Source organism: Engystomops pustulosus, chromosome 11 (genome assembly GCF_040894005.1).
Source record: "Engystomops pustulosus chromosome 11, aEngPut4.maternal, whole genome shotgun sequence".
Lineage (NCBI taxonomy): Eukaryota > Metazoa > Chordata > Amphibia > Anura > Leptodactylidae > Engystomops > Engystomops pustulosus.
Window position 1 is genome coordinate 30,473,287 of NC_092421.1, and position 12,461 is coordinate 30,485,747.

General features: G+C 41.0%; 1 protein-coding gene and 1 long non-coding RNA gene across 2 annotated transcripts in view; one reads left to right on the forward strand and one right to left on the reverse strand.

Annotated features, from left to right (window-relative positions):
- The window catches only part of LOC140106244 (uncharacterized), a 53,505-nt gene that overhangs the window by 13,481 nt on the left and 27,563 nt on the right, over nt 1-12,461 (reverse strand). The gene's annotated exons all lie outside the window — the stretch shown is intronic.
- DDIT4 (DNA damage inducible transcript 4) lies at nt 4,100-6,209 on the forward strand. Its single transcript, XM_072129742.1, has 3 exons — nt 4,100-4,269; nt 4,696-4,895; nt 5,012-6,209. The coding sequence occupies exons 2-3, from the start codon at nt 4,721-4,723 to the stop codon at nt 5,503-5,505; spliced, it is 669 nt and encodes a 222-aa protein (XP_071985843.1). The 5' UTR covers nt 4,100-4,269; nt 4,696-4,720; the 3' UTR covers nt 5,506-6,209.

Below are 12,461 nucleotides of genomic sequence, written 5' to 3' on the forward strand. Positions count from 1 at the left end.
CTATGCGTTTCGAACATTAACATTAGTTCTTACTCATGCATAGTAAGGCTGGTGCCCATGTTACAACGTAATCTGGGTTACAATGGGAAGCACTATGGCAATCGAAAGACTAGCACCACCCAATTGAGTACAGGAGAACTTGCTGAGAATGGGACCAACCTTGTGGCACTTGTCACTCAATTTCCATAGTAGGTTAAATGTCATAAATAATGCAATAAAAAGTTATAAACCCTGAAAGTTGAAAATCTGAAAGGGGCAATTGGGTCAATACTGATCTTTTTTGATATTCTGTATGACCACCATCCTATTGAAAATGCTAGTCCTTCATCCAATATGGTGACTTTTAAGATGGTGGCAATGTTGTGGACATAGCTTAAAAGATAGGCCTCCTCATCCATAACTTGCTGGGGTGTCGGATGTCATATTTCTTTTCTTTTCTGGAAGAAAAAGGAAATTCTGTAACTTTTCACTCGCCCAGTAGATCCATCGACCGCTGAGTGTCTAAGGTTATTGGAAAGCAGCCCCTTACCTCTCTAGTTTGCAATCAGGGCTTCAAACCAGAAAACTACATCCTTTAACCAAGTGTACTTATGATTTGAAGTGCCCTGTTACCCTTCAAATGTGAGCAGCATAGTATTTTAAGACATAGGACTTCATAGCCGACCCTATTCACACTTCCCAATCACAGTCTCATAGGAAATTATTCTACACCCCCAAGCTGCCTCCTCCATTGTTAGCAGTAAAGAAGTAATATGTGCGCAGTCTATCAATCTATAGTCCAAAATATACATTACCCATCACTGTGCTACCTATGGTAAGCAGATAGCGAGCCAGTGTTTTTATTTAAAATAATACAGTTTATAGTTAAAATAATTTACACTATTGCATAAAATGCTAATAAAAGTCAATTTACCTGGTGGTAAGTGGCCCATAATTGTCTGCCCTGATAATAGAATGACGTCATAGAAGTAATTAGCCCGATCTTTCTTCTGTACAAACATTGCCCCAAACTATTTTTTATGAATTGTAATTAAAACTTGTTTGCGACCAATCCTGTTGGCTCAGCTCTGTAGAGCGCAGGATTAAAACCTTTACTTCCTCCCTGCAGCCTGGCGAACACTTATATAACACTGTACGCTCACATAGATGCGAGTAGCATTATCTCACTGTAGGGGGATTATATAACAGCAGAAATAGTGAAAAAATGTGTCCTGCCTTCCCTTGAGTTCATAGGCTGGTTATACTTATGTCATTGCTACCATAAAGCTAATATATAATGCTGCCCATAAATGGGAGATGATTGCCTTTGTTTCCCAAATATTAGTTGTGTTTTAGTAAACCATACATTGCCATATAGCAACACTCAGGGTTCATTCACACAAGTTGCTGCAAAATAGTAGTGGGTATGACAGTGGGGAGAGGGGCTCTGCTGGTACCCACCCATAGGTAACTATTCGTAAGATAACTGAGCAACATGGTGGCTTAGAGGTTAGCATTACAGCGCTGGGGACCTGGGTTCAAGTCCCAGGGTCAACATCTGCAAAGAGTTAGTATGTTCTCTCCGCGTTTGCGTAGATTTCCTCCGGAAAACTTATAAAGAGACTAATAAGCTTGGTGCCTTAATGTGTACGCCAGTACTTGGTAGATGAAGCAGGGAAGGATGCCTCTTTCAATCAGTTGTTGCTGTTCTTTGGGCTGATGAAGCCACCGATACAGGTTTGAAACGTGTTGCCTAACCAATAAAATCAATATCTTTATCTATTTACTGTGTGGTGCATCTATGTACAACCCTTTTCTACAATTTCTCTATAAGTTTTAAACTTGACTTGGGATATATAGGAGGATTCAAACAACCATTTGGCGTAAACGTTGTCACTTTTATAGCTTATTATGGAATCTATCTGCATCTGATGCTTAACCCTGTATGTTCTTCTATGATCATCAGAATATAACTATAATTTGCATAGAGATCAAGGTATTGTCTGCTCTACTAGACTATTAGACTGTGCATATGTATATATATATATATATATATATATATATATATACACACACACATCACCTTACCCCTTAGTATCCATCTTTCAGTGTGCAACTGGTTTAAAGAATTATACCAATCCCATAAATTAATTTTATTTTAAGGCTTCTATTTTCGGATCTGTTGAAAAAGCTAATCTAATGTAAATCGCCGCCTGAATTGCCTCATTTTGCCTGCATTCAGTATCTGGTATGGAGACACATTTAGGGCACCTCTGTCTGATGTAATCTATGCTGTTGATTTGCAGTACTCTGTGCTGGAATGTGAGATCATGCTGCAGCACTCCTGATGCAATTGCTCTTTGTGGTTACACAGAGGGAGATGCAGATTCAATTATAACCGCTAGGGGCAGCATGGAGCACGAATGATTTCCAGCTGTTGTGGTACGTGCAGAGCTGAGTGTTGTCCGCATTCCTATAGAGCAGTGCGGTCTGCAGGCTCTGGGGACAATACATGGGCATTATATGTACAGTGCAATGCATACCACTGTCCAGATCATACTGGCAGCAGCAAAAACATGATCTTATATATATGTGTTCCCCTTACACTGTCATATACATTAACCAGGGGGTAGGTTTCTGCATCATATGGTGAGGAAGCTCTGCACATAATGTGAGACATATAATAATATATACAAAGCGGAGGTATAGGTGTTGTTACTGGTCATTGTTACAACTGGACAAACATATCCTCTGAAAGCACTGAAAACTATTAATGTATGGGAAACTATGTCTCCTAGAAATGCATCATGGTAAAAAAAAAAACTACCCTACTCCACTTAATTTTTAACTACTTGTTATTGTTCAATATACCACCGACATGGTAAAGATTTAGAACATGTTCACAAATGGCAAATTCATTTCAATAACGTTTGCAGAGCTCTCATTCATTCAGTTTGTGTTTTCCAAAAGTTTATTGAAGACAAATGGCCAATATAAATCAAATAATCCTTTTTTGTTTGATCAGTTTCCGACTCCGAATGCATAAAATCGATAACGGTGTTTTTACACATACACATGTAAGTGATAAACAACTATTATGCTGGGCCTTTTATACTGAGTTTCTGTTTTGTAGGCTCTTTATGTATGATCTATAAACAAATAATAGTATGTGAATGAAAAGAATGAAACACAGTAACTTTGAAATGTATGAAAGATAGAAATACAACAAATAAGTAAACATCCATGTGTATGAATTTAGACCCTGTCATGTGCTCAGCCCCTCTCCAGCGCAGGAATGTTTCCCTATGGTCCAGCATTGATTTCACTTATGACATAGGCAGGGATCACTGTACCAGAAGTATTTTTATGAGTTATCTATTTGATACTTTGTTGTTATGATAGTTTGTATGGTTACTGTATTCTTTACTGTGTTTAACCTGTAAATGTATAAGCATTGTAATTTGTTTTGCATTTGAGGAACTACAACTAACAGCATGCACTTCCTGGAGTCAGAATTTGCTTACAGCATATAGTTCAGTATTGCATCAGGGTTGTAGTAGAAGTATCATCTACAGGATAAACATGTACAATTAGTACTATATTAGAATAACTATAAGCCACCTTGCAGAGCACTGTTTCTCTAAAATCGGCCGATCACATACAGATCGGTCAGGAGTGGGTGCCATATAGTTTATGCACTCATCGCCCAGATCTCAGCTCATGATCTGCAGTGATAAATAAAAGTATCTGCAGTGTGGATGCCTGGAGAGAATAACATGTTGATCAGCTGAAACCATCAGGGGGAGGGGCAGGAGGCAAGAAAGAAAAACAAGAGTACAAAGCAATGCAGCAGAGAGTAGAAATCATAGACTAGAAGCCTTTGTCTGCAGCAGCCCCTCCTCCCTCTATCTCTCTACAATAAACACTCTCTCTTTAATAATCCGGTCCCAGCTGAAAGGGGGAGGGGCCCGGGAGGCTGTAACCGGGCAGGTTAGAACGTTGCGAACGTGCGCCGAATTGTCATAGGGCAGCGCGCGGGGTGGGCGTGGACTGGAACGTTCTGTCGAGGCGAGCCCCCGTTCTGTGGGCGGGGCTGTCACCTTCGCACTATATAAACGGCCGTGCAGGGCAAGAAGGTGCCAGTGCCAGGGATGGTAACTTGCGCGCTGTGCAGTAGCACCCACAGGCTACAGGCGCACGATTTTAGCACTTATATCCACATTACTCTTTGATTTTATCCCTTCTCTGCGGTTTATCAAGCATCTACCAACCATCTTCCCTCCAAGCACTGTAAGTATCTCTTGCTGATCTTATTCTCTCCCGTGTTTGCTATTGTTTACTTCTGTGTTGTGTAAAATGAATGAATTGGACTTGTTTTTATGTCATTTTTGTACTGGGATGCAGCAGTGATCTCTATTGCTATAATTATTGAGTAATTAATAATATTGATTTTTATGGACTGCTTACTTTTTTGGGATCTGAATGTTTTAGAAGAATAACATACCTCGTATTTTCTTAACCTACCTTCTATATACATCAGGAAGCTATGTTTATCATATATTATTGCTCTGGTTAACTATTAACTACTTCTGATGTACATAAAAGCTTCACAATAATAAACATCCCCAATGTAAATCGCTTAGAAAATTTCCCAAACTGTCCATGCAATGATCTCATACTGCAGTAGTTGACAGACTTTCTCTCCTTTCTTCGCAGTGATTACTTTTCACAAGCATCCATCATGCCTGCCAGAGGTGGTATCTACTACACTGTTCCTGTGCCCCTGCCACCCCGCATCATTGAAGAACCCCGGGACTTCTGGGATGGACAATGTGTGGACTTGTCTCAAAGATGTTCCAGTCTTCCTAATTCAGACTGTGAATCCCTTACAAGTAGCAACTCCTTCTCAGAGTGTGGTATGTATTGTTTTTTTCATTATGCTTCTTTTATGTTACTGTAGTCTCTTCTAAAGTTTATTTATTTTTTTTGTAATGAGATGTAAATTTATTTATTTATTTTTCTCCCTCATCAGACCTTGAGGACTTTGGTGACTTGGATAATGTTTCATTACCAGACTCTGAGCTCCTCTGTGACCCTGAAGGAGAGCAACTGTGGCCTAATCTGATGAAAATGATCAAAAGAAACCTAAACAGAGCGAATATCAACTCATTGAGATGTTCCAAGCTCCTCCTCCCCGATGATCTTCTTTACCACTTGGGCCAAGAACTAAAGCACCTGGCCTTTAGTGAGCCTTGTGGACTCAGGGGTGCAATTATTGACCTCTGTGTGGAGAGTGGCAAGGACTGTCACACCGTGGCACAGATGGCAGTCGACCCATCTGTAGTACCTACTTTCCAGTTGACCATCCTGTTTAAACTGGACTCTAGGTTATGGCCTAGAATTCAGGGACTGTTCAACACCAAACCGGTCCCAGGGTGTGGGCACTCGATGAAACTTAGTCCTGGGTTCAAGGTTCTTAAAAAGAAGTTGTATAGTTCTGGAGAACTTATTATTGAAGAATGTTGAAATATTATGTACTGAAATTGAATGAAATGTATGTAAAATGGGCTACTGCAATCACATGAAGAGTTAATGGGGTTTTTGTTTTTTTGAAAGTTGATATAAATGTTTTTTTTTTGTTTTTTTTTATAGTTGAGATTTTTATTTTTTTCTAACCCATGTGTTGCCAGATTCCTGCCATTTTATCTGGCATCTCATGGCTTCACTTATCCACTGCCACGTTTAGTCGTCAATGTTATGCATGGATTTCTGCACTGATGATAAAATGATTATGGTTTTCTGCACACATAGCTGTGGCCATATTTGCAGTGGTATACACACAAGTATTGGAGTGCACTGGGAGTAATGTAATTTTTTTTTTCTTTGTATGCTATGGCAGCTGGTCTGCCCTAAAGGTGGTTTGGCTTTACCTCTTATAGAGGATGAAATGTTAAAGAAAAACCTGAAAACCCAAAATACAGTTTCTTTTTGGGACCAAGTGTGGGCTTCTATTCCCCTCACTACTGATTCAATGGCAGCTAGAAGAGGTTCAATGAAGTAGCTCTACTGCAGTAACAGTATATGGAAAGCACTAGAATTAATTTCAAATGTTTCGTATTCTGACTTGCTGTTTCAATAAGGTTTACAAAAATGTATATATGCTTGATATTCAAGTACAAATCAACACTATGTGCCTTTTTTTACTTTTCTAATAAACCGTCAAAAAATAATGCTACTGCGTCCTTGTTTTTCTTGGAAATAAAACCTGTGATGGGTCCACTTTATCTGATATGGCCTAACATTTAGGTCACATGCTGATCTCTGGAGCTGTCAATGCCATAGCCCTTGGGTAACGTTCATCACTAATCTTCATCCGCACTCAAGGTCTAGTTGGCACTCAGTAGTGCCTGGTAAGACCCCAAGTATATTGACAATACTGGATATTCCATTCAAATAGTATACACCTAGTCACCTGTATTACAATATATACCTTCCTAAACTTTACACATTACTGCTTAGTAACAGTTTTCAACAGGCTATGACTCCTAAAGTACAGAATATATAAGTTTGGCTGTGATCATATGATGCTTCATATCAGTATTAAACTCCCATCATGTGGTAGTCATGCTGTATCAGAAATCCATGTACTTGCTGCAGCTTTCAAACCCCACCATTGTCACCCTAGATCACTCCTGCCCAATGCCGTAATCAAAGTCCGCTGGGCACAGAGTGACAATTCCCAACAGGGCTCCACGTGTACCTAAATGTATTTCACCACTGCCTCAGTTTTTAGTTTTTACGCCACATTCGTAGTGCCCTTTAGCAGGTGCTCCTTTTTTTTTTAGTTTAGTGTCCACTCTTTAGTAACAGTACTATTTTGGCTCCTTTGTTTGGGTGCCCCCTTTCTTGATGCCCTCACTTCTTGCCCTTTTTTTTTTTTTTTTTTTTTTTTTCTTGGTGCAGTACACAACTCTCAACAAATGGCGAACATCTTATGTTCTTGAGGTCCTACCACTATGCAAAGCCGCATATGGTGAATGTAAGCATTCATTGCTTCCATGCAAAGTGGAAGAACAGGGAGTGTATTACTCTGCACTGCCATTGCTTTCAACTGTACCTGATTAGGACACAGTTGAAAGATCAGAGGGGCATGTCCATGGTGACACAATTGGCTCCTCTGTTACAATTACAATTTTCCTGTATCGGCACAGGCATTTGCATTTACATTGCGTTGTAACAGCTGCAGGCCTGCTTCTACTTCAGTCACACCCACTGCAACTGCGATCATGCCAGGGGCGTTACTACAGTGGAAGCAGCCATAGCAGCTTGTATGGGGCCTGCAGTGTCAGGGGGCCCCATTATCCTACCTGACGTAAGAATGGTAGATTTGCACCATTATAAACATGTTATACTGCACATTGTACCGCATAATGGGGCAGATTTACTTACCCGGTCCATTCGCAATCCAGCGGCGCGTTCTCTGCGCTGGATTCGGGTCCGGTCAGGATTTAAGGTAGTTCCTCCGCCGTCCACCAGGTGCTGCTGCGCTGAAAAGCATCGGAATGCACTGGAGTTCACCGAGCCGGGCTGAGTGAAGGTAAGTGCAAGCTCCGCGACAGGTTTTTTATTTTTTTTTTTAAATGCGGCGTTTTTTCCGAATCCGTCGGGTTTTTGTTCGGCCACGCCCCCCGATTTCCGTTGCATGCATGCCAGCGCCGATGCGCCACAATCCGATCGCGTGCGCCAAAATCCCGGAGGTGATTCAGGGGAAATCGTTGCAAATCGGAAATATATTCGTGTAACACGTCGGGGAAAACGCGAATCGGGCCCTTAGTAAATGACTCCCAATATGTAAATCTTCGACGGTACACAGCATGATATGTCAGGGGAGATGGAGGGGAAAGCAGAATGACCAGCCTAAAGATCTCTCATCTGTAATTCCTGCCGTCTACTTCCCCCATATTGTCAGCAGCTACTGAGACAGATCTGTGTAAGTGTATAAATGTATCAGTGCATATGTGTAAAAGTGTGAGCATAAAACTATATGTTTTCTGAGGGTGAAGGAAGGCCCATTCAGAAGCCTGCGATGGGGCCCTGCCTCTCCTAGTTACGCCTCTGGCTCCTGCCCTGGCCCATTAATTCATTAATTCTCAATCATGCAACTTAAAATCTTAACTTAGTCTGTGACTGTGGACTACAGATTGTGGCTCATATCAGTATTTCATTATAATCTATGAGTTTACATACCTGAGACTACATTGGGCCTTTTTAGTGCATGCACAAACTCATTGATGCTCCTAGCATCCAGTCTACTCATTACTTTGTGTTGTCCACAATTGGGAAAGCATATATATATATCAGCAGTACAGGGATACAATACCAAATGCATCCTCTGCACATGTTTAGCACTGTTCTTGGAATATGGTAGCTCTTTTCTTCTTGGGCAACTTTTAAGTTTTCAGACTGGCTTTAAGGTTTCATCAGTTATTGTCACAGTAATATTGTACAATGTTTGGTGATGGGAAATTGCATGTTAATTAATCTTTGCAGTATGATGAGATTTTGACTTGCATTTTGTGGTCTAGCACATAAAAGGAATGGGATTGTGGGTAACTGGCAAAAAATAAGAAGTCACTTGTAGCTTAAAGGGAACCTGTTATCACATTTTTCACATATAGAGTTAATGGCAGGTTCCTATAGAGCCCTAGTAACTATCTGACCCCCTTCTTTTAGATTAAATTGTTTCCCTCACATCCCCATAAAATCAGAGTTATAAACATGTCTGGTATCTAAGTAGCTATAGAGTGAGTTGAGGGGCGTGGCCTATTGTCATTTGACCAGGGTGACATCATCACAGGTCCTTAACCCCTTCTCGCTCTGCGGCGGATATATCCGCCACTGAGCTCAATGACTTAGTGCTCAGTGGCGGATATATCAGCTCTGGATCGGAGCCGAACCGGCATCGGCAAACACAGGGTGCCGGCTGTAACATATAGCCGAAACCCCAGTGTAACACCCACAGTCGGAGTGGGCTCAGTGGGTGTTTTACCCGTTAAATGCCGCGGTCATCGCGACCTCGACATTTAACATGCCTTTCGGGGGGCTATTCCCTACGATCGCCCCCCCGAACCGTTTTCGGGGGGTGCCGATCACTGCTATGGCTACACTGGGGTCCGATCAGGACCCCAGAGTTGCCTGCTGGCAGTGCCTGAAAGATGGCGTCTGTGACGTCATCTTTCAGGCACAGTCCAACTCATTAGGATCTGTTGCAGCTCTACCCTGTGATTGGCTTTCCCCATTAAAAACACCATGGTCAAACAAAATGCGTTTAACATGTTTGGTCATCTTACGACTCTTGCAGATAGGAAACACGTTCTTCTCAGGCAAAATCCATTAATGCTAAATATCTAATAACCTGTAAAATTATACACATAGATGTGAGGAGGCCAACGACATACAGTACATTCATTTCCACGTAGTGATCAGAATCCTTTTGGCTTTATCACCCTACGATCACATTAGAAGTACCATTGCATAACCAGTTTAGTTTTTTTTAATCAGGACTGTACAACTTGTTTAATACCAGTACAAAAGCAATTATCATTCTGATAGCGCAGCAATCATTCTAAGAATACACATCATCCGCTCATTAGCATAGCTAAACCCTGTCATTAGAAAGTGTTGCTTTGCTTTACAGAATGTTCTATGAGGCGGCCTGTAGTTAATGATCTTGTCATGTCCATATCATAGCAGTGATTGTCTACAGCCGCTTGTTTTTATCACTTGTATGTGTCTTTGATTCTGATGGATATTTGTGCACTTAGCAATAGTTAATAAATTGAATGTTTGTAAAATTTTTCTTTTGCGTTTATCTTCTTTTTGTAGATCCTGAGGGCTTTGAGTTCTTACAGCTGTTCCTTAAACTATGGTATGTACACAACTGGCCTCTACATTGTAATATGAAAGTGTCTCATCCACACAGTAGTACCTGCTCTGTACTGATGAGAAGCAAAACCCTGAAAACAGTTCTCTGGAGAGGTATGTCTAATCATGAGATTGTTTCCTTCTTCTGTCGGAATATAAGTCTCCATACATAAGCAGGTTCTTTTCAATGAGTGCTAGAACCTCTCAGTGCGATAATATGCATATTTTTGAAAGCATGGTTGGGCACATAGGGCACAAAGGAAAGATTTTGCTACTTCTCGTAAAGAAAAAAGCTATATTATATAAGTTCTTATATATGAAGGCATTGCAGTGCATGCATGGCATAGCATGTAAAAGAGTTGATTCTTATTTATAGCCAGCTTTAGTTTTGTCACCTAGAATAAAACTAGTTACACACAAATGAATAGTGCCACCCAGACCATGTATTAGGTGCCCACAGCTAGATAATATTATAGCAGACTCCTGGCATTGATTTATGTGCTAGCACTTGATCTTTTTATGGACTTCATACCAGGGTCTGTAAAAAAAAAAAAATTCCCTGATATGGGGCCCGCATTGTCAGGGGGCTCAAGCATCCAACCTGACACACTAAAGAATGGAGGATGCACACCATTATATACATATTATGTTACACATTGTACAGCATAATATGTATATAACAGTGCACATCTTCCACAGTACACAGCTGAGCCGGCAGATCAGATAAGAAATGTCGGGGGAGAGGGAGGGGACAGCAGAACAAGAGGACTAAGGATCTCTCTTCTCTAATTCCTGCCATTTACTTCACCCACGTGGTCAGCATGTACTGGGACAGAGCTGTGTAAGTGTATAAATGTATACATCAGTGCATAAATGTGTGCGCATAAGTGTATACATGTGTGTAAGAGTATATTAGTATGCAAATATATATATTTTCTAAGGGGGTAGGGGAGCCCCATTCAGAAGTTTGCTATGGGGTCCTGCCTCTCCTAGTTATGCCCCTGGGAGCTGCCCTGTTACTGTTATTGTAGTTCAGTGCTATTAAATGTAACCTGTTATGAGTTTTTAGGCCCGCAAATGGCCACAAACCTGTTTTCTTAGACCAATACTTTAATTATATCCTTCTGCATTCTTATATTGTAGGTCATGGGATGGAGAAGAATTATACTAGAATGTCCTCTCCTGGCTTTAAAGGAATTCTACAGTCATAATCCATTGTGATAAACCAGGAACAATTATTCATGGACCCTGTGACTGCGGTAATCTTCTTATATTTGTTATCCATGGCCTTCTTCCTTCTAAAATCAACTTTTAAAATTTACTAAAGAGTCAGAGGGCTCTGGGGGATATTACCAAAGGCCCTCTGTGCTGTACCTTGCACCACCATACAGGAGCTCCTCCCCCTCCAAATGTATGCAAATACAGATAACCAACGGAGGGGGGAGTGCCGAAAGAGCAGTGGGGGTGTGTGATGAGGTGTTTCTGCATAGTGTAACAGCCTGTGAAGTTGCAGCATGGAGGGGCTCTGGTAACACCCCCAGAGCCCTTATGGTTCATTAGCATAATTTGAAAAGTTAATTTTTGAAGGAAGGAGGTCACTGATAACAAATATAAGAAGATTACCACAGTCACAGTAAGTGTTTATCACTGGTTTACCCTGGTTTATCACAATGGATTTTGATGGTATATTTCCTTTAAAGTACATCATTATAGACTACCGTTAGCCGCTGACCCAGAAGCTGTTGGGACTTGCCCCGGCGACTCCTTATAGGTTACTTGTATGCAATGCACAAAATTATTCTTTCAGCTAATGTTCAGTCTTCTACAATGTAGATGGAGATAACTGTTGTCCTGCATAGTAGGTTGTTGATGATTTGTGGTCCTAAATCATCATGACAGGTTCCTTGAATAAGAATATGTGTGGCAAGTAATACCTTACACAACCAGCCATGCTACAGCAAGACAGCAGCCATATGTACTTAATCCTAGACAATCCCTTTAAGATTCAGAAGAGTTTGGGAGATTTGAATCCTTGTAGGTTCATGATAAGGAGGTATAGAAATAATTGTAATGTATGCTTATAGGTCGGAGAAATCATTATCTATTATCAATACCATATGGATCCAGCTACATTAAAACTTCCATTCATGATGCGTTTGGAGACATTGTGGGGCTGTTTCCTATAGCAACCACATGCCAGCTATTAACACTATGTTATTAAACGGGCCTGCCTAAGTATAGAATTCCTCCAAGAACAGCTGATGTTTCACAAGTTCCTTTTTGCACGCCTCGTGAGCCTTAAGAGTGCTGTTGGGTCGTTTCCACTCTCCAAGCAAAGACGTGACCCGAGCTATTCCATCCACAACATTTGTACAAACATTGCTGAAGGAGCCTTGACCTGCACTGACAGATGACAGCAGATGGTCAGGTTACTAATGGAGGTTTATGGGCAGATCATATAGCAGGCATCAGCAGCATCACGTGGTTACATATGTGATTTTGGTATCACAAGTACAATATTATTTAAGAAGGGGCAGGTATATCCCAAGTAATGGCCA

Bases quoted from the DNA above. Each gene is read 5' to 3' on its own strand.
- DDIT4 (XM_072129742.1), top strand. From the start codon at position 4,721: ATGCCTGCCAGAGGTGGTATCTACTACACTGTTCCTGTGCCCCTGCCA. The intron at 4,896-5,011 runs GTATGTATTGTT...CTCCCTCATCAG, and splicing joins CAACTCCTTCTCAGAGTGTG to ACCTTGAGGACTTTGGTGAC.